The sequence below is a fragment of the Psittacula echo genome (assembly GCF_963264785.1).
Source record: "Psittacula echo genome assembly, chromosome: 15".
Lineage (NCBI taxonomy): Eukaryota > Metazoa > Chordata > Aves > Psittaciformes > Psittacidae > Psittacula > Psittacula echo.
Genome location: NC_137751.1, coordinates 10,873,230 through 10,898,540, shown reverse-complemented (window position 1 = coordinate 10,898,540; position 25,311 = coordinate 10,873,230). Strand labels below are relative to the sequence as shown.

At 43.5% G+C, this 25,311-nt stretch overlaps 1 protein-coding gene across 3 annotated transcripts in view; it reads right to left on the bottom strand.

Annotated features, from left to right (window-relative positions):
* Positions 1-9,149: 9,149 nt before the first annotated feature.
* Positions 9,150-25,311, bottom strand: part of ZZEF1 (zinc finger ZZ-type and EF-hand domain containing 1) — a 59,072-nt gene continuing 42,910 nt past the window's right edge. For all 3 annotated transcript variants that reach the window (XM_080630327.1, XM_080630329.1, XM_080630328.1), the window contains 12 exons: positions 24,676-24,795; positions 23,283-23,471; positions 22,857-22,957; positions 22,197-22,332; positions 20,887-21,246; positions 18,949-19,092; positions 17,885-18,053; positions 15,943-16,041; positions 14,932-15,097; positions 13,312-13,462; positions 12,700-12,771; positions 9,150-12,213 (listed from right to left, as the gene is read on the bottom strand). In XM_080630327.1, coding sequence (XP_080486453.1) covers positions 12,139-12,213; positions 12,700-12,771; positions 13,312-13,462; positions 14,932-15,097; positions 15,943-16,041; positions 17,885-18,053; positions 18,949-19,092; positions 20,887-21,246; positions 22,197-22,332; positions 22,857-22,957; positions 23,283-23,471; positions 24,676-24,795 — 1,782 coding nt within the window. In that variant the 3' untranslated portion in view covers positions 9,150-12,138. The remainder of the gene's footprint in view (positions 12,214-12,699; positions 12,772-13,311; positions 13,463-14,931; positions 15,098-15,942; positions 16,042-17,884; positions 18,054-18,948; positions 19,093-20,886; positions 21,247-22,196; positions 22,333-22,856; positions 22,958-23,282; positions 23,472-24,675; positions 24,796-25,311) is intronic.

Here is a 25,311-nt window from a genome sequence, read left to right as displayed (position 1 = left end):
GGTTTGGTCTGACCGCAGGGAGCGGAGCAGCGGGAAAGCCGGACCAGCGCTCAACACTCCAGCCCTTCCTGGTTACGCGCCCCGGCACGGCTCCATCCCTCCCAGATGTGCCTGTGCTCCAGATGTGCAGCACCGCAGCAAACCAGCAGCAGCCCTTGCGGGTGTCCCATGGAGCTGGTGTCAGGGACATAGAATCACAGAAACATCCAGGTTAGAAAAGACCTTTTAAGATCCTTGAGTCTGACCCTGACACCAGCACTGCCAAGTCCACCTCTAAACCATGTCACTTGTCTACACGTCATTTAAATACCTCCAGGGATGGTGACTCCACCACTGCCCCGGGCAGCCTGTGCCCGTGCCTGAGCACCCTTTTGGGGAAGACGTTTTTCCTAATGTCCAATAAAAACCTCCCCGGTGCAGCTTGAGGCCATTTCCTCTTGTCCTATCGCTTGTTACTAGGGAGAAGAGACCGACCCCACCTCACTACAACCTCCTTTCAGGCAGTTAGAGAGAGCGATAAGGTGCCCCCTGAGCCTTCTCTCCCCCAGACTGAACCCCCCCAGGTGCCCCATCAGGCTTGTGCTCCAGACCCTTGACCAGCTCCATCGCCCTTTGCTGGACCTGCTCCAGAGATTCAGCAGGGATTCTGCAGTAGGATAAGACATGGCTCATGCTACAGCAGATCCCAAACAGCTTGAACTTCAGGCACAATTCAGCAACTAGCACAGCGCTTGGGGTCAGCACGTGCACAGGGCTGCAAAACCTCAGCAATGTTGCTTAAACCCAGCCTTGTTTTATGAAGAACTTAAAGGTATTTATGTTTTTTGCAAGCAGGAACACACTCGCCACCTGCCAAATGCACCACATTGATCAAAACCACAATTTTCAACACATTAAATATTTAAAAGCAACACCAAAGCTGCAGGACAAGAAGTAACAATAACATTGGGGTGAAATGAGGAGATTTCACTCAATTCTTCTGATACCAGCATGCACAAAAGTAAGGCCAAATCCTGGTAGCCTGCTCCCTGCCTCCAGCCTGTCCTTGTCACCAGGACCATCACACCTCTGCTCTGGCTGGGGCTTTGTACCCCCTGAGGCTTTTCCCCTCTCCTCTTTGGGTCCCAGCAGGAAGGGCTGGAGCTGTGGGATTAAACCTCACAGCCTGGGGGTGGAATTCTCTGCCTGGCTCCAGAGGTTTCCCGATCTCGGTGCAGCAGTGAGTCAGTGGAGAGCGTGACTCAGTGTTCCGTGCACAGAGCAGGGAACACAAATACCGGCAGCTCCGCCATGCCAGAACGGTGGGTCCCATGATTCCGGTGCTAGGGACAAACCTCAGCCACATCTGGCGCGGGAAGAACTGAAAAGCAGGCTCCTTACAGTCAAGCCACCTCACTAAAGGTGAAGATAAGCCCTGTCTGCTCACGGGGCTCCTGAAATCCATCACCGATCTGAACCTGGGGCAGGAGGAACTCCTTGTGCAGCGGCAGGGTTTGCAAGGGAAGGGAAATACCCCCAGGATCATTTCCACCTCTGGGTGTTTTCCTTTGGGCACGCAGCAACCACAACTCACGAAGGCCAAATATTTCCCTTTTCTAAATGTCCCTAACAAGCAATGCAGTCCCCTGGGAAGGCTCCTGGCACCAAGGAAAGCGCAGGGCCAGGATGCTATGGAAAAAAGCCATCCTTCATGCTGCACCGCAGCCCCTGTGCCTATCCTAGGAGCTGGGCCAGTTCCTGCTGCCTGATGGGCACATGAGGTCAAGATCCCAACGCCACTACTTTTGGGAGGTTTTATGCGTGGAGGGGCAGCCTTCAGTGAGAAACCCCCTCGGTGTACCTGCATCATTCCTGCTGATGGTCCACAGGGACATCATTGTCCCCAGCCCTTCCCAGGGACCTCGGTGCGAACTACGCCTGTCCCCAGCCCTGCCACCACGGGCACAACCATTTGAAGGGTAAAAGCCAGAAAGCAAAGCTGTGCCCAGGAGCTGTAGCTGAGCTACATGGTTTGAGGCCATTGCCTGCAGAAAACCAGCCCCAGGGGAGCAAGGGTTTTCCTGAATCAGGAAGGGTGATGAGGGCACAGGACCAGGGCTGAGCTTTCCTCAGTGTTTTCTTTTAGGTGGCAGAGAAATCTGACAGCAACAGAAAGGAGCTGGAAAAACAAATAGGTGTGGATGGCAGCAAAAGGGCCGTAGCTATAGCAATGGGACAGGCCCTGTTGACAAAGGCTGCACAAAGGGACCTTCTTTCAGAGATTAAAAGCAGTTTATGAGCTGACAGGGCTCCCTGGGAAGGCGCTGGGGCTGCCACTGTGGCCCTGGGAGGCAGGAGCTAAAACAACAGGATGGGGGGAAACACAGAATCACAGAATGGTTTGGGTTGGAAAGGACCGTAAGATCATCCAGTTCCAAACCCCCTGCTATGGGCAGGGATGCCTCACACTAACCTGGTGCCTGCAGCATCCCCTGGGGCCGGAGCTGCAGTGCATTTCTGGGAGGCCCATGGACAGGGGGTGTCATAGAGGGGCTGCTCCCCAGGGCATGGGAGGGTCCCCAAAGGGATGGTTTATTTTGGGGATCCCCCAAGCTCTGCTTGCCAGGATGTTGTGTTTCTGGTGTCACCCTTTGCAGGTGCAGCCTGGAGCTAATGCTTGCTAGCTTATAGAGGTGGCCACGGCTTGGATGCTGCCTGAGCCTTCCTTGCTCCCATCCCAGGCACCTGCAAAGGGAGAGGCAAAATGCTGCTGGAGGGGTTTGCGGCCACTCAGAAAGGCTTGAAGGCAGTGCCCAAAGCAAGACCATAAATAACAGGGGTTGACTCAATACCTGACCGTTGTACTGCATCTGGAGGTGCAGCATCCCCAAACAGCCACAGGCCCCTGTCTTGCCTTCCTCCTCCTGTGTGCCCCGCAGAAAGTGGGGTCTGGCTCAGCAAACCTGGGCCATCCAACCCAACAAAAGAGGTGTGTGTGAGCCAGAAGCTCGGCTGAGCCACCGGCGTTGATCAGAGGGACAAGGCTGCACGGTGGCGGGGGCAGAGCAAGGCTGGGGGAGCCAGCAGCTCGATGCCGGGGGACTGGTGGTGGGACACAAACCCCAGCTTCTGCCCAGAGAGATTCGCACTCGGGTTGAGTTTTGCTGCAGATGAGGGCTCCCAAATACTGAACTGAAGCACTCACAAGCTGGGGCCGAGCTGCAGTCATCTGTTTGAACTTATCCAAGATGAGTGTGTAATTAAAGCCATGGATCAGCACTGACAACAGCATGACTGCGTGCAGCCACCTCACACCACGTGAACACGCCTGCAGCTGACTGTGGACAAGAGGAGCCCAAATCTCACCAGCAAGCAAATCTATTTCAGGGCTAGCCTGGGACCTCAAGAGGTATTTGGGAGACCAAGCAAATGGTGATGCCTCTCCCATCTGGATCTGGCAGCCAGAGTGCTGACCAGAGCACGGTGGCTCCCAACACTAGAAGATGCTACATGGACAACCATAAGAAAGCTGCAGAAACCAAAATAGGAGAGCACAGGCACCTTATGGGTGCAGCAGGGATCTGCTTCCCCAGCAGCCTCATGGAAAGGGCAATGTAAAAATCAGAAGTCGTGTTAAAACAGTCCTTACAATTTATGCCTGTGCAGGAGAAGCGATCACTGCTCTGGTCTCTGTTAGCTCAAGCCAGGCTGAAGTCTTGCTAAGCTCTGAAATCAAAGGAGAAAAAGTCTTAAAAGGAGAAAAGCCAAAGGCTGCCTTTACTTCAGGGCAGTAAATGGCTGGCGGGCCACTGGTGGGCTGAGAGCCACAGCCTGAGATTGGGAAGGAGCTGGACACAGGCGCAGGTAAAGCCAGCACTGCCGCTCAGCACTGCCGCTCAGCACTGCACTGGTGAGGAGGATCAGGCTGCTTTCTAGGGCAATTCAAAAGCAGGGAAAGCAAGCTCCTCCTGCTCAGGAGCCCCGGAATAACACACGCATTGCACCGGGCAGAGCAGTCCCAGCAGTGACGCACAAGGGGGCTGCAACTCGGGAACTGCAGAGCTGCTTTTAGAATCACAGAACCAACCAGGCTGGAAAAGCCCTTTAAGCTCATCCAGTCCAACCCTTCCCCAGCACTGCCGAGGCCACCACTGCCCCATGGCACTGAGGCCTCGTCTCCACGGGGTGTGAACCCTTGCAGGGACGGTGCCTGCAGCCCTGCCCTGGGCAGCCTGTTCCAATGCCTGAGCACCCTTTGGGGTCGAAACCGTTCCGAACATCCAATCTAAACCTCCTCCGGCACAGCCCTGGGCTCGCTGCTCTCCAGCTGGGCACGCTCAGACCGCAGGGGCTCGGCAGACGCCCGCTTCCTGCAGCGTGGCCGGAGCCGGGAATGCAGCGCCGCGGGGCCGCAGCCGCTCCGGGGGCGAGCAGCCGCGGATGCCGCCCTTGTCGCTGTACCAAGAACAGGCACTTCCCGGTGCCCGCGGCGGGACTCGCTGTTCCCGGTGCTTGGCTGCCTGGCGAGGGCTCCGGAGCTGCGTGAGCAGCGAGCTGGGAGGGAAAGGGGTGGTTTTCATGCGGGAGAGCAGCCGCAACGGCACCAATGGCTCTTGGACTGAGCGCAGCCACCCTGCACCCTTCACTGGCCCGGGGGGCACGGAGCGTTGGGCACTGCAAAGCAAGCAGGCAAAACCCGTAAGGAACTGGAGGGATCGTTCTCATGCCCTTCTAACACGGATTTTGGCAAGGAGGAGACCTTGTGGAGCAGAGCAGCATCTCTAATTCCTACAGTGCATTGCAAGCACAAGGGACAGACAGTGGGACCCCCTGGATATCAGTCCACACTGCTCATCCATGGATTCCCCCCTTGCCTGTGTTGCAGACTTAAATAAAAGCTACAGCCTCTCAGCAGCAGGCTCTGCTGGGTTTAAGCATTATTAGTGCAAAATTCAGGAGGGGTTTGCTTTACCCTTTGAGAGCTTTTGAGTTTATGGTAAATAAAGGAACTATTTTCAGCTCCCTGGGTCCTGCCTCCCACAACCTAATGAAACCACGGGAGAGAACCGGCACACTGGGGAGGGCATGAGCAAAGAGCACACTCTCATCAGCTCCGAAGAAGCTGAGACACCTTCTGCAGACAATAAGGTGCCAGAAGATCAAATGCATCACGATGTATTTTGAGACCAGTGAATGAGAGGAGGAAAAGGCAGTTTTTCAGAGCAACGCAAGGGAGACGATCATTAAAGGCAAAGAGACATCATTTAAAATCCAGCAGCAGCTCCACAATTGACCCCGTGGAGGATGAAACGCTCTTTCTTTCTTTAAATATTAACGTTCAGAGTATGAAGGAACAAAAACACCTTAAAAAAAACCCAAAGGGAATTGGTGGGGAGAAAAAAGCCCAACCTGATGCTCCAAGGAGCAAAAACCCCAAGGTTTGGGGGGTATTTCTGTGAAACCATTGGCATTTTTTATTAATGAGCTTTCCGTGGGTGGTTTGTGTGAAGGAGAAGGGTAAGAGGCGCAGACACGGCTTATTCTCAAGACGAGAGGTCTCCTGGCTCAGCGCTTTCCCTGACTCAAGGATTCATCTTTGTGCTTTCTGCCTTCGCAGATCCTGCTGGATGCAAGACAAAGCTGTGCAATTTGTGATCTTCCTATCGACAGAGCAGGCTGTTTAGGCTCCAGGGCAACAAAACCAAGTTAAAGCCTCCTCTGAAATGCTTAACTACATATGCTTCCTCTTACACCTTAATTCCAGATTGAATTTAATCTAAGCACAACGATGAACTGAAGCCCTAATAAATGTCTCGCTACATATACATATTGAAATCCCCCTTTTATAGGTATTCTATAGAAGATGACTTATTAGAGAGCAAAAAATCTTTATAGGATGCTTTCACTAATGAGAAAGTGTAAGGGGAAGCCTTTTCTGTCATTCCTCAGGCATTAATATAGGATCAGTCACCCAGAAACTCAGACTGAGCTTCAGCAACCTGCAGTTGATGGCAGGAACTGCACTACAACCCCTTCCAGGACTACAAGCCCTACAATATGCACTACAGGCACTACAACCCCCACCTGCAAAGCCCTCCTAGAGCAACACTCTGCCACTGTCCAACAGTACAGAAATAACTCAGTCATGTAGTTCGTGGAAAATTGCTGGGTCTGGTTAACACCACATGAGGAATGTATGTTGAAATAAAGTAATTACCAAAACGTGCTGTGCATCACTTCACCTCTTTTCACTTTGTTTTGCCTTTGTCCATGTTCCTGATGCAGCAGCAAGGGCAGTGGATGAGCAGAGCAGCAGCTCCTTTGGAGTCCAGTAAGAGGTTCTGTTGGTTCCTAGAAATTGTGTGTGGTTGAGGAGGGTAAAACCTTTGGGTGGCTGAAAGGCAGCGAGGTAAAAGCTGAGCTCCGAACCCAGCTCCACAGAGGTGCATTAAAGATAACGGCAATCACTCATTACAAAGAGCTAAAAATTTGGAATCAGATGATCTTTAAGGTCCCTTCCAACCCAAACCATTCCATGAATAATTCCACATGTCAGATATTAAGCACGATGGAATAAGGAGGTATGATATTTAGCAGCCACCTTCCCAGCACCTCCTGGAAGAGAGCAAACACCATCTGAGAGCAGCAAGCCCGAGCGCCAGCTCTCCCTGGATCCCTAAGGAAACACCGCACATCTCGTCTCTGCCAAGAGAAGGAGCCACAAAACACACCTTTGTGTGCTGGACTTGCAGCAGGGCACAGAGATGCACTAAAGCAGGTCACAAAAGTAAGGGACCACTGAAAATGTGTCTCTGGAGTCACTGCTCAGAGCCATCAGAGAACACAACCAAGCTCACCACAATTGGCCAAACCTCAGTTCTTTGCAGGCAGGAATGGGGAACACTCCCCAGCAGTGCTGGTGAAGAGAGGGACACTCACTGCCGGATGTGGTCCACACCATGCCTACAAAATGGGGCATCTCATCTAGCAGTCACTCGTGCAAATGCAGGTCTCCAAATGGCTTGGGGTAAGCATGTTTGATGGCACAGGTGCTAGGAGAAGCTAACAAAGTGCTTTGGAAATAAGCCTGTGAGAGAAGGTACCGCTGACAAATATTTGCAGGCACTTGAATTTGATATTCCTTTGGTTTTAATAAAACTGACTTTTTCCCTGTGAGACAAGCTTAAATATTTGTTATTTGCAGGGCAAATGTTAACAACAAAGAACCCAGTAATATTTATGAGAAGTCAGACAGTGAAGTGGGGAATGGAAGCAAGAAACCAGCTTTAAAAAAGGAGAATAAAAACAATTAAAATTGTCAGGAAAGCGTTTGTAAGGAGAAACTCGCCAGCAAAATCCATAACACTTGGGTGGAAAGATCTCTGTCTCCAAGACAGTCCGGTTTTCCTTTCTGTACTTCTTCTCCCCGTGTTCCCTAAATCTAAATAAACATTCTCAGCCCTTGAATACAAAAGAATGACTCTCTAAATGCTAAGGACCACTCCAAACCTGAGATTTCCATCTGTTTATCAGCAATGCTGGTTGATGTTTCCAGTTGGAGGAAATAAGGGGGTTGGGGGGGGGGCAGGGGTTTAAGGGTTTATTCCTCCTCAGACTGCATACTCATTTATGAGCTCACCACAATGTTGTAGCCTGGGTTTGAACTGGGTACCGGCTTTCTATTATTTTTTATGATTATTATTTAGGAGGCAAAAACCAGGCAAGATTACTGCAGAATAGACCCGACTCAATTAGACTTAACCAGCATGGAAAGAATGAGCTTTAATCTGACTTCCTTTACCTCTTACTTAATTCCTTCCCTATTCATAGTGGATTTCTCTCTTATTCACTTGGATCGGAATTGACTTCTGTGATTGAAATTCAGAGGTGGGCCAGACTGCTGTTTCCCATACAAAGCCCAGCACAGTTCCTGTTTTTCCAGGCCATTTTACCAATGCACATTTAGTTATTATCCAGCCTGATCTCCTGAAGTGTTGAAAAGTGTCCCCTTTACATATACTAATTTGTTTTCCAACATTCCAGTAGCTTTGCCTAAAGACCAGCTCATTCTTTTCATAGGCTCCCATGGTTGCGGCTGTTGTTTGTTCCCTGGAAACAGGGTAGGCTCCTTGCGCTGGTGGTTTCCCCAGCTGATATCCAACATGAGTCACTTCTGGTTGCAAGAAACCACATTCATCATTAAAAAGGGAAAGCACTGAATCAGATTATCAGAGCCTTGCTCTGCTCCAATGTGCCCATATCTTATAGCAGGGCACCTTCATGGATTTGCAGACGGTCACTGCATGTTTAAGAGTCTAAAAAGGGCAGGTCTTGACCTAATGGTACATTGCAGCCTAATCTGGACCTCTTGGAAGAAGAACATTTTTAGTTAACTTGTTCTGAAAAACAGTGTTTCACAAACATGATGGTTGTGAGCTCCCTTACATCCCCGTGCCTGGGACCGCACTGAATTTAACAGCAGATTAAACTGAATGCATCAGATTTACCACTGTGCTGAAGCCTCAAACGCAGCTGCCTCAGGGGATGCTCCCCCCTCTCCCACAGCTTCACAACCATACTATTTGTATTTAATAAAATTACCTAATTAACCATTCCCTGAGCAGGTGGAACCAGTGGAAACGACTTACAGCTTTAGGTAAATACAGAAAGACATCAACTTGCTCACACTTCCCTGAACAACCCTTTTCTAAAGCCAAACCCAAGGTAAATAAGCTTCTACATTGGCTATTAGACTAGGTAGGCACAAGCACCTCCACTGATAAATGCTACTAGTTAAAATCAGGAGGTACCAAGACAAATCTCAGCTTCCTATGAGACATCTGGGGCCCCAGATGCGTGTTTCAGATGTGAAAGTAAACGCAGGCACTGAAACCAGTGTATATCCATGGGAAACCTTCATTTTTTAGGATAAGGCCACTGGAGTGCATGCAGCAGGGCTAGAATTTAAGAGATGACTCCAGAAGTATGTACCATACGTAGTTCAATACAGTATCAGATAGATACTGACTGCATGAAGAAAGTCTTGCTTACAGGCACTGACATTGAAGACATCCAAGAAAGCCCCTGGCTCTCCCTGCAACTCCAAGCATTCATCACTCAGGGAGGAGAGGAAAAAAAAGCAAACAAAAAACCAGACGTTGTGTTGTACGTTTTTGTTTTTATAGAATTTTTACAATATATTTCTCTTCATTTGCATATTTTACCCACAGCTGTAGCTTTCTTTTTACATGTTGAACAGAACTGGAAGAAATCTAAAGGCCTGATATCTTTTAAACAACTGATAAAAATTGCAAAGTATTAAACCCGTAAGAAAAGAAATTATAAAACTCTTTTTCGTAAGTGTTTAATGAAGGCAAGTGAAATGTATCATTAGGAACAATATGGTTTGATTTAAACACATCATCAGGTGATTCAGGCAGGACAACTTTTGTTTTTGTTATATTAGGCACATTTTTCCCTGTTTTTCCCAGACAGTTTTATACTACTCAATAGTATCATCCACATCCACTTGGAACTGCTGCAGGATTCTCAAAATGTGATTGATTATGAATATTCATTATGGGTATTTGCTTCCTTTCTTTATAACTATCAGAAGGAAAAAAATAATTAATAATCAGTGTTTCTTGTCTCTTAAAAAATCCATAATGATTGAGTTGTAAGGCAGCAACAGATTCGGTGTCAACTCAGGTCACAGTCCTTCAGTTCCATCTAGTGGGTAGAGATTATACGTAGTGGACACTGTTCCTAGACAGTCCCTTTAGGGCAAGGCGACTGACTCATGGGGCCGGTTACTGCTGGTAGAGTAAGTTACAGTGGTACACCTAAGTGAGGAACACTGGCCACTCCTGTGTCATCCTCGCAGCCTCATATCTTTATACAGAGAGCAAAAAGTCTACTGGGGAAAAGAAAGTGACTATGCTAGAGGCATGAGAGGTTATTTACAGTCTTCATCCCTGATGTGAAAAAAGAAAAAAGCCTTCTCTGACTAACACAGGCAGATCTCAGCAGCGTGCTACATGCCTTAGCAAATCAGCCCATTGCATATCCTTGACCACTTAGCCATGGATTCACACTGAGGCAGTGAACAGGAAGTCCCACTGCTCCAGAAGAGCAATTTCAGAATGCTCACCTGCCCATCAGTTTGACTCCCTGAAGGAGACTAAAGAACGTCTCATTTCGGTGGAGCAACTCCCGAATCCCAGAATCTGCTCATGCTGTTAGGAACTGCAGGAACAGTTGCTCCTCAGAGATCTCTCAGACACCCCTGCAGTGAGATTGCAAACTCCAATGCGTTACTCAGATGTGGGAGCAAAATGGACCACATGTTAAAGGTGTGCCCCAACTCTGGTAAGTCCCTTCCCATCACAGTCTCATTCAGGAACATAGGAGGGCTTTAACCTTCAAGTATACTCGAGGAGGGGGTTCAGAGCAGTATGTCTCTGCCTCCTTTCAGACTTTGATAAGTGGTACATTTTCCCTGAATTCTGGCATTCTCATTTGCTAAGAGGGCCACTCTGATCCTGAAGGCAATGGCTTCAGCATACTGCTGCTTGGTCTTCAGTTTTAAGTCTTTCAGGCACAATAATCACATTCTGATTCAAGCTGATCTGAAGCAACATTCACTTTGCACTCACCTGGCTGAACAGAATTCAAATCATCTCTAGCTACAGCACTAGATGCCATCCAAGAAAAGGGGATACATTACTGCACATTTCCCTCTCAGGGGGAAGACTGGATCACCCTTAAAATTCCAGCCCCAGCAGGTAAGACCATCAGTTCAGAGGTCATCCCCCAATGCAGTGCTCCTGTACACATTGCACATTGACATTTAGGCACCACTCCCCTTTTGGACAAGCAAGGTCCTTGGGCAAGCATATTTCTTTCTGATAGAGCCACTGCTTTTACACAACCTGCTTTCAGTTATTACTGAAGCTTTTGGGTCCCTTTCTTTCATATCTTGATGTTGATGAAGGGAGGAAGAAAATAATTAGCATAAATTTCTCTGAATTCATACCTGACAAGACCATACTGCCTAATGGTATATAAAATGCACCCCCAAATGCTTTTTTGTTCTTTATAATTCTTTGGAAAGGGAATAACCAGCATAGTTGATCAGGAAGAAAGCCAATTTATTTCAGCATAGAAGGTCTGCAATTGATTTCATGTTCACTAGGAGTAATGCAGTTATTGCTCTATATGGTAAGACTCAATTGATCATTAACCCCCACCCTGAGTGCTGGGAGTCTGGGTTCCCAACATTGGCAAGAAGGACCTCCTAAGCCACTAATATTGAAATAATTGGAAGAAAAAAGCTTCATTAACAATTTCTTGTAAAGATGTGATCTTTGAGAAACATGTAAGCTCCTCGGTTCTTCATATTACCGCTGCTTTGTGAATGGAGGCTAGCCTTTGCTCTCCACACTAGAATGATGTACTGCTTAGAACACCACATTGGAGATAAGGTAAGAATAGATGATCCAGCTGATCAAATCAAAGAACATGAGAAACAAACTTCTTGCACAAGGATGCTCTGAAACTGGAATCCTTTAACTGCTACGTGAATCACCAGAATTTGTTTTACAACCTGTAGTTTAGCAAGAATTAATGTCTTTTTTCTTGGGTAGTAGCCTTCAAAGCAAAAGCAGACATGACAGGATTCAAGTGTGGACCATTTCTGCATCAGCCCACCAGCTTATGGTTTGCCTATCTCACTTCAGCTACATATAACAGATACTGCTGATGCCACCACTCCGAGTCATTTCCATGTCAGGTTCCATCAATCAAGTTCCCCTGGGAGCAGATGATACCAATGCAGGGGCCTTCCATTCTCAGCTACCTTCTTCCATTTACTTCCTCTGGTAAAAAAAAAAGTATTGTTCAGTTTACTCTTAACATGCTACAATATGTGCATACATAACTGTAGGCGACGCGTGAGTTACTTCAAGATGTGCTTCTTCTTTGAAGTGCGCTTTTACTTTTACAAATTCTACATCAAGGTGGAAGGAAGGAAGGAAGGAAGGCTGCAGAGTGCTCATACACTGACGCTGAAGGAATTTTTCCTGAACGGAGTTAAGATGTTCGTTCCAATGTCCTATGGACAAAACTACTCTATCCCATGCACTCCAGCCTGAGCCAGTATTAAACATTCCAGAAACTTGTTGATTTGTTTGGATAGTTAATGGCAAGGCTGATAGCAGCAATGTTTTTCAGGGCCTAAAAGAGAGAAGGAAAAAACAAAGTAATGATTCTCCTCAATCCAAAATGAAAGAAAACCTTGCATGAAATTAAACAGAAATAGATAAATAACCATCCTGTTTCTAGCTGGTCCTCTCATGGTAGTGCAATAATTGTCATGTATCCAGGCAGTTCCAGCAAGGCAACTGCATTTCCAGCTACTGAAAGACCAGCCCCCACCCATTTCCACATTTTGGCAGTTGAGAGGTCAGTCTGGTAAACCAGATATATATACCTGATGACACCCAACAGCCAGTTTGTGGCACATCAGCTGATTATTAAAGGAGAACACTTGTGCGTAGTTCATTCATGTGTTTCAGAGGCCTTTCATGGTATTGTAAAGTCAAAGTACATTTATCTCTACTTTATACAACTCCACTGGGCAGTCAGAAACCATTCATTATCTCTGCCTGCCAGAAAGATATCGCAAAACCACACATCACTGAGGTTGTGCAATCTTATTACCTGTGCTGTGCAGCGATGAAGATGATCTTCAGTATTTAAGGCAAGCAGATACTCCTGTAGAGATCCAAGCTCCTGCAAGAAAGCATTCAATGAACACCAACACTTCTACTAAAGATATCATCCTACTAATTAACATTAAAATGCTAATCATTACAGTAGTCCCCATAAACCAAAGGTACCTAAACTACACATAAGACTCTCCCTGACTAGAACACAGTTTGTGACCACAGAAATCAGTTCATTACAGACTGTTTCTATGTAATGTGCAAAACCAACTCAAGGAAAACCACATTTAAATACCTTTAAATTAAACCAGCATTCCTCTCAGAAGAAAGAGTGGCTTTAAGGCTTGCTGCCTTAAGTGCATAAGAAGGAGTCGGGACTATTACATAAGGCCCCACAATGGATAGGGGCAACAGTATGCCCCTCTATTAGAATTTGCTACCAGACTCCACAAGAGAAAGTTTTTAATGCGTCTGAAGCATTTAACGGTTCTAAAGCTCTGATGAACTTTGCGCCAAGATAAAGGAAAACTGCTTTTAATTTAACACTGAATTATGTATCATTCTGGGCACTGGGGAGAGGAGGCATACAAATACAGGAACTGCTTACAGTGACTCTGTTTTCTGTGACAAAGAAGAGTTCTGCAAGTGCACGATGAAGAGGAAGAAGAATCCCAGGCTTGGCCGTGTCATGACACAAGTTGTTTTCCATATGGGTAAAAAGCTGCCAAAGTGGCTTCAACAAGGTAAGGTCACAGTCCCTGAAAAAAGGTAATTCAAATGAAGTAGTGAGTAACCATGACCTTATGCCTGTTTCTGGGAAGGAAAAGAAAACAACACAAAACCGCAAACAAATTTAAGAGAACAAAACCATAGAGTTTTAACAGATGTATAAATGAAGGAAGAAGCACAAGAATTATTCTAAAATTTGAATTCAGTCAAGTGTTTCAGCACAATTAATTTCATTCCGAACCAGTGAAGTGGAGAAAACCTCACATCTGTGAATATGTCTAAATGACTTTCGTAAAACTAAGTGGCCTCCTGAAATGAGGACTTTAAAATAACTATATACATCACTTTGTGAAATGCTGTAGCTCCATTCAGATTACCCAGTACTGCACTACAGCACTAAGCAGGTGATGCCCTTGCATAGCATGGACGAAAACTGATCTTTAAAAACAATTCCAACCCTGCCTCCTTCCTACTCCTGAGTTAAAGCCAACTAACTCAAATGTTACTTACTAGATGGATAGGATGACAAATATGGGGGGGGAGGGAAAAGGGGAATCTCAATTTCAGAATGTATCATCAGATTAACACAAGCAAAATATTAAATAATACAAGCACAATGGAGACTTGGCCTTTCAGCAATTAAATTTGTTGTTCACATGACAAAGACGACATTTGCTGATGAAAATACCTAAGGGAACTTGAAAAAATAAATCCATGATTAAAACCCCAAAGCCAGGTTTTCAGACTTGGATGTAGATCAGCGTATCTAAAGTCTGCAGAGAGCCAAATGGTTTTATGTAATTGTCCATTTTTATCACAGTATGTGAGTATACTTTTTGACTTCTCTTTATCAAAGCAAGCTAGTAGGATGCTGTTATTTTAATGGTTTTGCTTATTCTGAACTGAAAAGGTATAACCAGGTAAGTGTCAGTGTTCCAGCATTGTTGTCTGTGTTTCCAGTATTTCTATCGAGTTAATGTGACTGTGAACATTTGCAAAACACTTAAGAGCTCAACATTGTTTTGAATGTGTATTTTCATGAGGAATACCCATGCCATACATACGTAAGCATTGGTACACCTATCTCTTCTAAAACTCAATTGCAAGCTTAGTGGTACAACTAAAAACAGTAATTTAAAAGTTATTTACTTTATAGAGAAGCAGATCATCATTTCACCAGTTTATTATTCCATCTTCACCTTAATCCTGAAGTACTACTAATACAAAGAAAGTAAATTTCTAGAAAATTAACTGAAATCTCTTCTTTGCCCTGTTTTAGGGTTACTTGTTTTACTTTAAAACAACATTTGAGTTCATTGGACTGGTTTCAAAATAACCCTTTATAATAAATACCTATCAGGCACTGCGAATTGTATCTGAAAGGCAAATTATCTACTTAAAAATCATTGTTTTCTGCCCTCAAAATAATATCAGCTTAGTCCCTTTTTCTTCTCATGCTCTTTTCCTTTTAGTGCACATCACAGAACAGTCCGCTTACCTCTGGGCACTGCACTGCACTATCTTCAAGAGCAAGTGGATAGCCTTCAAACGCTGGTGGCCAGTCTGACGGCATGCTACCCCAACCTGCCATTCCCAGATTTTGGCCAGTGGGAGGTGAGGAACTACCCTTTCCTCAGACAGCATCTGCTTTAGAATCTCAAACCCTGGAGAAAGAAAATCAAGTAAAATTCAAACAGCTGTTACTTTTGTAGGGACCCATTCTGTTCATATAGTCAGTTCTCTCTTCTCCATATAATAAATACTGATCTGGCAAGCAACAAATACCAAACTGTAACACCAAACAAAAACCTGAGATAAGTCTGGATTACATTGCAAGATCACAAGTCTTTTCCTGGGCAAAAACCTAGATCAAAATGAGAAGGAAGCCTATCTGAAATTAAAGTCTGCCCAAGTAAGGCAAATTAAACATAGATGTTGTAGTGTGAGGTGTCCCTGCCTGTGGCAGGGGGGCTGGAACTAGGTGATCCTTAAGGTCCTTTCCAACCCTAACTATTCTATGATTCTACAGGTCCTCACTATGCAGTAGACTTCTGCTGATGCAGTCATCCACCAGCCTCAATTTCATTACAAATATTTAAACTCTAACACAAACTAACAAACCCTTTCATGCTATGCCTAGAAATTGGATCCAGAACCAACTTCTTTTAATGGATAACCATTTTTAAAGATACAATTATTTGTGTTCCTGATTATGGCACCTTAGAGTTGTTACTTAGGTGTGTAATTACTGATACAATGAAACTTTGAATGCAGTTACTAGACACTACTATAATTGTCTCCACATCTCTGAAGATCTGGTCTTTCTAACAAAGTCACAGCAAGTAAGAGACATTGGTCAAGAATCAACTTGAACAAAACTAAACACATTGTTTCCAAAACATTGGAGAAAGCAAATTCTAAGTCAAGAAAGGGGATAACCACAAGTCTGTCAAAGCTTGGCCAAATAACTCCAGAAAGCCCTTTCCAACACATTCTGAGCAGTGCTTACCTGTCTGAAACCTTCCAAGATGACCTGCTGTCACTGTAAACTTATAACCCCACTCAGTGTTACTCATGTCAGAAGTAAATCTGTAATAGAGTGTGTCACCTGTGTACAAGGGGAGGAATAATACCCACATTACTATCTTCTCAGTTAGCTTTGCTACCACAAATACAATTCAAATGAAAAGCCTGTCATAGATTAATCCTAGAAATCATCATTCCAGAGATGTGATCTTTTGCTTTTTGGTAATTCTGAAATGCACAGAACAGTATGATAAGCAGGAGGCTGAAGCAAAACACAGAATGGTTTCCACTGTGTAAAGATACAAGGATAATGTCTCTTACATGCTTGTCAGCTGGATGGAAGGAGGAATTAAAGAACCTCTATACTGGACACAGTTAAACTTCCCATTTCCAATTGTGTTATGGATCAGTTACGATTTATGAAAAAAGAACCTCTACACAGGCAGCCAAATTCACAGCCCATTAAACAAAAGGTTAAAAACCAGAGAAAGCAAAGTCGCACTGCTTTTACAGGTCAGAATTAAATGGCACACTTTCACTGTAGGGAACAAAACCCTTAAGCAGCTACGGTTAAAAATGGAAGAGCTATCACAATGTTTGACCATTGTGCAGTAGGAACTGGAACATTCAAGAAGTTCTTGTCATTGTAGCATCTCCAGCTTCTCAGAGGGAAACACTGGTGGTTAGCTGTAATGCTAAACAAAACAGGTTCTTACCTGTCGTGCTCTTCAATACTAGATCTGGCTACAACTGAGAATTTTCCTTCTGTTGCATGGAAAATCCTGTCACCCTGGGACAAGCATGCTAGTTTTCACTGAGGAGCAGAATTTGCAGTTTCATGAAGAAACATTTTGAAAACATTTTTTACGATTAAAAAACCCCTAAAAATCTAAAAGCTTCTTCCCTTTTTCATCACAAAATGGAGTCATTTATCTGTCCTATTCCTAAGAGTCTTGAGAAAGCCCTGCCATTAAATGAAAAGCCCAGAAGCCTTCAAATGCCTCATTTCAGTTAAGCCTGCTGAGTGGAATCAACAGCCTCAATCCAGACAGCCTTGTCCAGAAATGAAGTTTCATAAGGTGAAATTCAAGTTTCACAGCCAAGGCTGCTCCAAAACAATGGGCCTCCAAGTTCAGTTTCTTGGCAAACCTCTGCAACTATTTGGAAGGAAAAGGACAGAAAGAAGGTCATAAAAATCCAGAGTATTTCTACAGTGTACACGTTTGTTTCTAACTAGCACTTTGTCACCCAAGCTGCTTTGCTAAGAGACCTCCTACATCTATTTCCAGCTACTGACAGCACTTGAAGTCAAAAGCTTCCTGCAATATCACGGTGCTCAGTGGGTTAAAACAACTTAAAGATGTCATCCTTCAGCCCACCAGCATTTGCTACTGTGTTATCAAAAACATGCTTAGGAGAGAACAGAGGCTGAAGCTGTCAGTCAACTGAGGGATTTTTTTTCAGTTGTACTCTCTAGCAACAACTGGAGACAAGGCACGGGCACACACTCCTCGTCTGAGCACTTGTGTAGCAGAGAGAAGAGATAAGCCTATCTTTTGGGTTTTTTAAAATGTGCTTCCTGTGGAAAGTAAGACAAGGCAGGAACAATGTTAGTGAATGTTGTGCAGAACAAGGACTGTGTTGGAACAGAATCAAGATCGAAATTTGTTTCCAGTCACTGAGTGCATGCTTTGACCGAAGGGTGGAAAAAAAAGGTCAAGCAGCAGAACAGCAGATAAGCCTACTTCCAAGAAACAAAGGCAAGAGCAGCACGTCAGAGCAAACAGGCTGGGACAAGAAAAGGATTGTCTTCCCTTCCCACATATCTCATGAACATCCACATATAAGTGTCATTAGTTTCTCTTGAGAGTCCAAAACACCATCAATATCCTACGCATCTGCACTGTGAAACACCGCATATTCACCTGGAAGCTCAAAATCATTCCACTTCTGTGGAGACCCACTGAAGCTGTGTCGATCCTGCTGGAAATCACTGCTGCTGGACATGAGCAACTCATCACAGCCCTCTTCTGTATTACACTGAGAGTCAAATTTGATTGAGAGGTAGATAGCACCAGGAATGTGAACTTTATCCTGAGAAATAAACACATGATCTTTGCATCCTGCAATACTATATTACCAAAATGCTACTTCACTTTCACCATATAAACAACAAATACTACAGCATATCCATAGGGAAAAAAAAAACCCAAACCAACAAAAAAAAACCCCAACCCTCTTTAATCTGGGGCTAATTTAACAAATGTAAAGCATGGCCTATTGTTTGCGTTAGCTGTTAAGCATGTAAAATTAATTGCTAGGGTTTTATTAGAAGTGGTAATTGTTGCTGATACTGATCTCCACTGCCACAACCTAAAGGTTTATATGCATTTTAAACAATAAAAATCAGAAGAGTCAGAGCTGCAGATAAATTAAAAATCCCAAGACTGCCCAGAGGCAACAATTATGTACTAAACTTTATTAGAAAAAGGCTTTCAAACAATATCAAGAGAAGAAAATAAGAATTGTTTGTGTCAGGATAAGATAATCTAAAATGAGAAATACAAGAAAAACAAGACTCCACTCCCAGCTTTCATCTAACAGCACAAGGAAGTAACAGGCAAACGGAAATGAACCTTTGGATGAAAGGGTAGAAATATTTGTTCATTAAGGCCCTGAGACCATTTAAGAATATGATCTGCTTCAAACACATGCATAGCAAAACCATTGAAGTTATGCACTTTTCACATGATTGAATTAATTACATAAAAGTGCCTTACTGAACATATTTCTTTACAGGGCAAGGCCTCACTCATCCAGCAGCAGCCCTTCCAAAAGCGAGACTGAACAGATATTTCACAGGTGCTTCAAGCACAAAGTCCCACAGGTAAACACATGGACCACTGACGTTTCTGCTCCAACCACCTTGCTGGTTTAGAACTCTTCAAGCCATGCAAATGCACTGTACTACACTACAAGTCTAACTTACCTCAAAATTGGTATTGTTGTTATAAGGATGTTTAGATTCACGCATCTGCACTGCCATTCCGGGTTCTTCCATGAACTGGCAAGCTGTCAGTGCCATTGTCCCTAGCATGTTCTCACTGCACCCATGCAGTACCTTCTGTAGAATCTGGGAAGAAGCAACGTCATGTACATACAATTTGCTATCAAAAATATTACAAACTGATGACTGACAGGAGTCACTTCTAGCCACACAACATTTTGGAAGAGCAAGAAACAAGACATCACAAATGATGTCTACAAGTGTTATTTCCATAACTGCAGAAGATTTTACTCTGCCCTCTGTTCCAGATCTTTCAGTTCTTATCTGATGAAAACGTGACAGCTATTAGCTCCATCTCTTTCCACAAATGCTAGGAACAAGGATTACCCATAAAGTAGTTAACGGTAAACTAAAGCTGTAAACAAGGAAGATAAACAACTAAATACTAGAAGACACCTTTACCTTCTATTATGTACAGGTTTTGATTTGAATAGAATATGTTCTGGTTTAGCTTTCAAAATGTACAACTTCACATACAAGAAAGAATGATTAAGCATCAGTTAGTGGCTGCAGTGTTTGAAAGCACTAGATGCAAGAGCTGTGTCTTTAAAAATACAAACAGATGCCATTTAGTCTATCAGGACACTAAATGATAATTAAGAACAACCTGAATCTCCACTTTCTCTTATTTCTCAGAGCTTTTGGGTGCTTTTGAATTAGAATTCCTGCTGCTCAAGGCCCTTTATCATCGTAACCTATGACATCTCTTCACCTGCAGTTTTCTAGCTCCTCCTATAAAATGTGATATAGCTCAGACCAAACGTTCACCTCCACATCAGCCAAAAAAATTGATTTCTTGGGAAAAAGGAGTTTAAAAAGCAAAGGCAGTATGTAGCACAGTTCCCTGAATGTCTTCTTTGCCTCCATGCACTTGCAGAATAGCCTAACACAAAGGCTTCTGTATTTAATACACCTCAACACATTATTATTCTAACAGTTCATCCTGATATTTTCTGAACCTACATAAACACCCCGTGGCAACAATTTCAATGACATACCCTGTCAAGAACCAGTTCTTTTGGTTTGTTTTGGACCTGCCACTTACTAACTTCACCTGACACTCCTTTGTTTTCTTACTGGGAGGACCAGTGAATAATAGTTGCTGTTAACTTTTGTATGCTGCTTACTGTTTTAAAACTACAGAAGAAAGAGGAACAGACATTTTCATTCCTCCTTCTCCCTCAATGCCAAATGGGGCAAAGATCCAGGATGAAAAAAACAAGTTGGTTCCTCCTACTGAAGATATTCCATGGCTAAAATAATGCCTGCCACTCTTTTCCAGCCTTCTTCCAGTTGTACTGTGTTTCCATTTTCCTTTAAGCGAGATGAGGGAGTCAGGTCACATGTTGTACTCCAGATGAGAGCATACTATTGGTTTGGTGGCATACCAGTGCCTTCTGTTTTATCTTTAATTCCTGCTTTGAAGATTACCAGCACTTCATTTGCTTCAACTGCTGTTGAAGCATTGAGCTGACATTTACATTACAACATTCTATTATAATTCCAAGATCATTTCCACCACGGTAAGAGTCAGCCCATCAGTGGAGTAGCAGGTATTACAATATAGACATTGAGATCTGCAGCTTTCAAAATGGACTGCCTATTTATTTCTCTATAAGATTTATTTTCCCATATAGCTCTTTCACAACTGAGCTGTCTCCATGGAGCTAGTTTTTCCATTTTCTGTTAACAAAATCAGTACATTAAGACACTGACAGATTCCAACTGCTTTTTCAGAACTAATTTAGATTTTTGGTGTTTCAATTTAGTTTAAAAAAGGAATTGCAAGTATTTCTGTTAGTCAGTCTCGTGGCACGTAGGCACAGGGCTTGATCACATGCACAAGTGAAATCCACTTACCTTTTCCCATAACTGCTTTTCCTCTAGCTGCATAAGCATGTCCAGTATGTATGTCATATGGGCTGGACCACTAAGATCTAGGATTTCCTCATTTATTGCCACATCATCTGGCCAGTCAGCTAGCAACGATACCAGAACATGCCTGGCATAAAGAACAGCAGTTGCCTCATTTACACGATACAGGTAGTCCCTCACAGCCTTTTTACTCCTGGAGTCCAGCTCCTTGTGCAGGAGTATTGAACTCTTAGTGCGACGTTGCTTGGCATAACTAAGCTGTAGCTCACTCTCTGTGTTGGTTATCAGTTTCTGGGCGACTGGATTGGTTTCTTCTGTTGCTTTATCACAGAGTGCAGGTTTTGACTGAAAAAAAGAAATGGAAGTTTGAAAACAGGCTCCAAACAATTTACTTCCTTATGTTTGGATATCTGACCAGTCCCTCAGACTGCAAGCTGAATTTACAAATGGATTTGTCTTTTACATACTGAAAATCACAGCATCAAAGAAGAGAAAAGTGTGATCTCACACACACCTACAGGGACAGGATTCCTCACAAAGACAGTTTATGTCAGACTTCACTATACGCTGATGCATTCATGACTGTACACGAGCAGAAGCAGCAGTTCAAACTCTAACCAGAAGTGTTATTTCAAGCTGACCTACAGAGGCAAAGCAAGTGTCATGCTATTTCTGACACAGAATAAGGCAAGCTGGCAGGAAGCTTTGGAGATCATTTAGATCAAATCCAACTTAAACCTGAGACAACTTCAAAATTAAGGCTTTGTCGAGTTAAGTTTGGAGAATTTCCAGGACTGGATATTTCACAGCTTTGTTCTGCAACTGATAGACAAGTGATACCACATGGCAAGGAATAAGCACCCAAAATAAAGCAAACAGCTGTGGGACCATGCTATTGAATGGAAACCTAAAGCTTGGAAGTGCAGTGTCTACTTCACAAGACTAACTTATTGCTTCCTTGTTCTGCTGAAATTACTATAAGATAGCAATATGCTAAAACAGTAACACGGCATAAGCTTACAGTAATTAGATACAATCTCTCTTGTATAAAGAGAGGAAATTACAGCGTGCAATCACAATTTGTTCTCCTGACCTGAGAATCAAGTTCTCTTACTTCCTTAAGGAAGAAATACTTGCTTCTTGTACGTGCTTATTCATTTTGGCATAAAACATTAACAACAGATTATTTCAGATATTAAAAAAGAAAACCTCAGGCTTGAAGTTACTAAACAAGCCTGAAGTTACTTCAATGCCTAAATTATTTCACAACTGCTCCTTTTTGGAGATGCACGTACCAAACAGGGTAAGATGATCATATCCGTATCTACTGCTTTTGAACTCTGTTCCTCCAGCCTCAAACGCTTGCTGGGCTGCCACTTCTGAGCCAGCGTTCGGATCCTCTCATCTGTTGTAATTACATCTCCATCAAACCTTAAAAGAGGCAAAAGAAGAAACAAAAGTCACAAAGGTGTTTCAAAAGTAATGCAAACTAAATTGGTGCAATTAAATGGAAATTAAATCTTTCCACCTTCTGTTTTTGAAAGAGTCATTAAACTCTACCTGTTCCTATCATATCACATTAACTGGCTTCCCTAGAGGTTTTAAATGTTATAAAATTGCTCATCTCTGTGAGAACACGGTGGCTCCAGGACATGCTTTGATTACTACAAGCCACACATAAGCTCTCCATTTTTCCCCCATTAGGAGCATTTAAAGGCATCGTAGATCTTCATATGGAAGTTACCATACTGAAAAGAACGTGCAACATATTTCAGAGGTTGATGACTTGTTTCCATAAATACAACTTAGTAGGAGTTTATTTCCTTTCCTTTTCATACATGAAAACCAAATTGTACCCTTGGAACAATTTCTATTTGGCACCTATCAGATTTTAGGTTACCACCCACATCTAATAACTTTGTTTTTCTGCTGGATGGACCCACTCTTGCACATACCTCTTTTGAACTTCCAGGAAAAAAGAATCTGTTCTTTTCATTTGCAACTCATACATGGCTCGAAGAATATGGAGAGGTGCATTGAGCGCATCATGCGTCATCTGAGCAAGGGGACAAAAAAGGAAAAAAAGATAACATTACAGAGGAAAAAGATAAGTTTCTTTAAGGATGGCCTAGATATTATTTTCCCATATATGTATCATATGGGTAGAGAATTAATGAACTTAATATACAATTTAGCAAAAAACTTTATAATGATTTTGTAGTGTTCATGACTGCAGATATAATTTATTACCTTTAGATAACAATACACTGAAATCATAGACACGTATTCTGTGAATTTACAAGAAAAACAGCCATATAGACTACCAAATATTTTATGCACAGCAAATTCAAATAGATGTCAAAGGAGGTAAAATTAAGTACCAAGAAGCATATTTTGGTGGCTTCATCCAAACCCTCCAGAGGATCAAGTTTATTCTGCTCTAGATCTACAGGACCAGCAGTGGGTGGCTCTACATCTTGATCTTGTTCCCTTTCTTCCAGTTCAGTATCCTCACGTTCAGCCAGGGAACTGATCTCCTTCTTTGAGGAATACAGCATTATTGACAAAATCTGTATAGAAAAAAAGGCAGCATATGGTGTGACAGCTGTAGATATTATTAGTGTATCTGCAATCAGCATTTTATATGAACATTTTAAGACTTGGACTGTGCTTAGCACATGCTATTCTAAAGAGCAACAGCACCTAAAAAAAAGAGAAAATGCCACCAAAAAACAACCAACCAAAACCAAACCCAAACCACAAACCCCTCACTATTTCCCTCTTTACAAATGAGTTGCACCTTCCAGGCTGCTACAAAGACAAGTGACCAGCCAAAAGTGGAAAAAATTGAGAAAATTATTATTTAACCATTTCAGTACATCAAAGGCTTGAGGATTCTTAAACAAGTACAGAGTAGAAGTGACTAAACACCAGCCACCAATGCCCCTATGCATTCTTCTCCCTCAGCACAGCCACGCACTAGTACTTCTAATAGGGAAAAAATCATGTTACTTCCTTGGTCCTCCAAATTGAGACAGAAGGAGTAACACGGGCAGAACTACGGCAAGACATTTTAGTGCTTAGGGCAGAACAGGCACTTGCTACAATGCTGCCCAAAGGGGAGGAAGGCGGGACACCTTTGAGTCCGGGCTGGGTGGTTCTTGGCCAGGTCACAGGGTAGGAAGAACCAACCCCTTAGAGCAACTTTTCAGAGGATTTCCAGGGTTTTACTCTCTCTCATTCTCACTGTTACCATCCTAAGTATGAATTCACACAACTCTTGCCTATGATAAAACATCACTAACAGTTGAACTACACTCCCAGCAATTAACAAGCATTCAGAAAGAACATGCCTACATGCATATTGATCTCCCCACGCTGCACTGCAGTCATACCTCGTACACATCAGTGAGTAATGCAAGTGACGGTTTTCTTCAAGATTAATTACTATTTTTTAAACTGAAGAATGAAATTTTCAAGAACGGTCTAAAGAAAATGCAGAAGAACCCGAGTGATTCATGCCTCATCTTGCAAATTTCTTTCAAATACAATCAAATGAACTTAAATCAACTCCTCCTTTAATGAAGCTAGACTATTATGTACGCAATTATGATGGACAGAGGAAGGCAAATTCAGTGATACAGTTCAGTGAACATTTTTTAAACACTAATCAGAAATATCCTCGAGACTCTCTTCACAAAATGCAAGTGCACTGACAGCACCTTTCATGCCACTGTGTGAAGCCTGACATTTTGCAAACCTAACTTTTCTTACCTCCAAGTCTCTGAGAAGCCAGGTCTTACTGAAGCCAGTTCCTTTGCTACATTTTTTCACTAGAAGCTTGAGTAAACCAGACTGAAGAAAGGCAGCTTGAACCTCCTTAAAGCCATGAATCTACACATACAGACACACACAAACAAAAAGGGAACAGTGCATCACAATACCTTATCACACAGCCTCAGGTAAGTTTCCTGTCCAGATGAACTACATTAGGAAATTTTCTTTTATTTCCCTAAAAACCCCTCCAAAATACAATCCCCACTTCAAATACCTTGAGAGTATCATCTATGACACACACAGACTAGTTACTGGATATCTGTTTTAGTCTTGACAGTCCAAAAAACCAGAAATCCCCTTCAAATACTTCAGGAGTAAGAAAAGAAGCGAGCTTCACTCCACAAAGTGTTATCTGTCCCTATAAAATTTCTTCTTTAGCTTTCACGAGTGGTTAGCCCCCACAGAGGAAGTGATCCAACTCTCAACAAGACTCACAAATGCTCTTTAAAGCCTAGCAACATTTTCAGTCCCCTACAGACAGGGATAAAAGGAGCCAGCTGTGAGAGCAATGAGCCTGCATTAGTTCCCCAACATGCTTAGTCAACACCCAAGTTCCTGTACACAGGGTAGAAT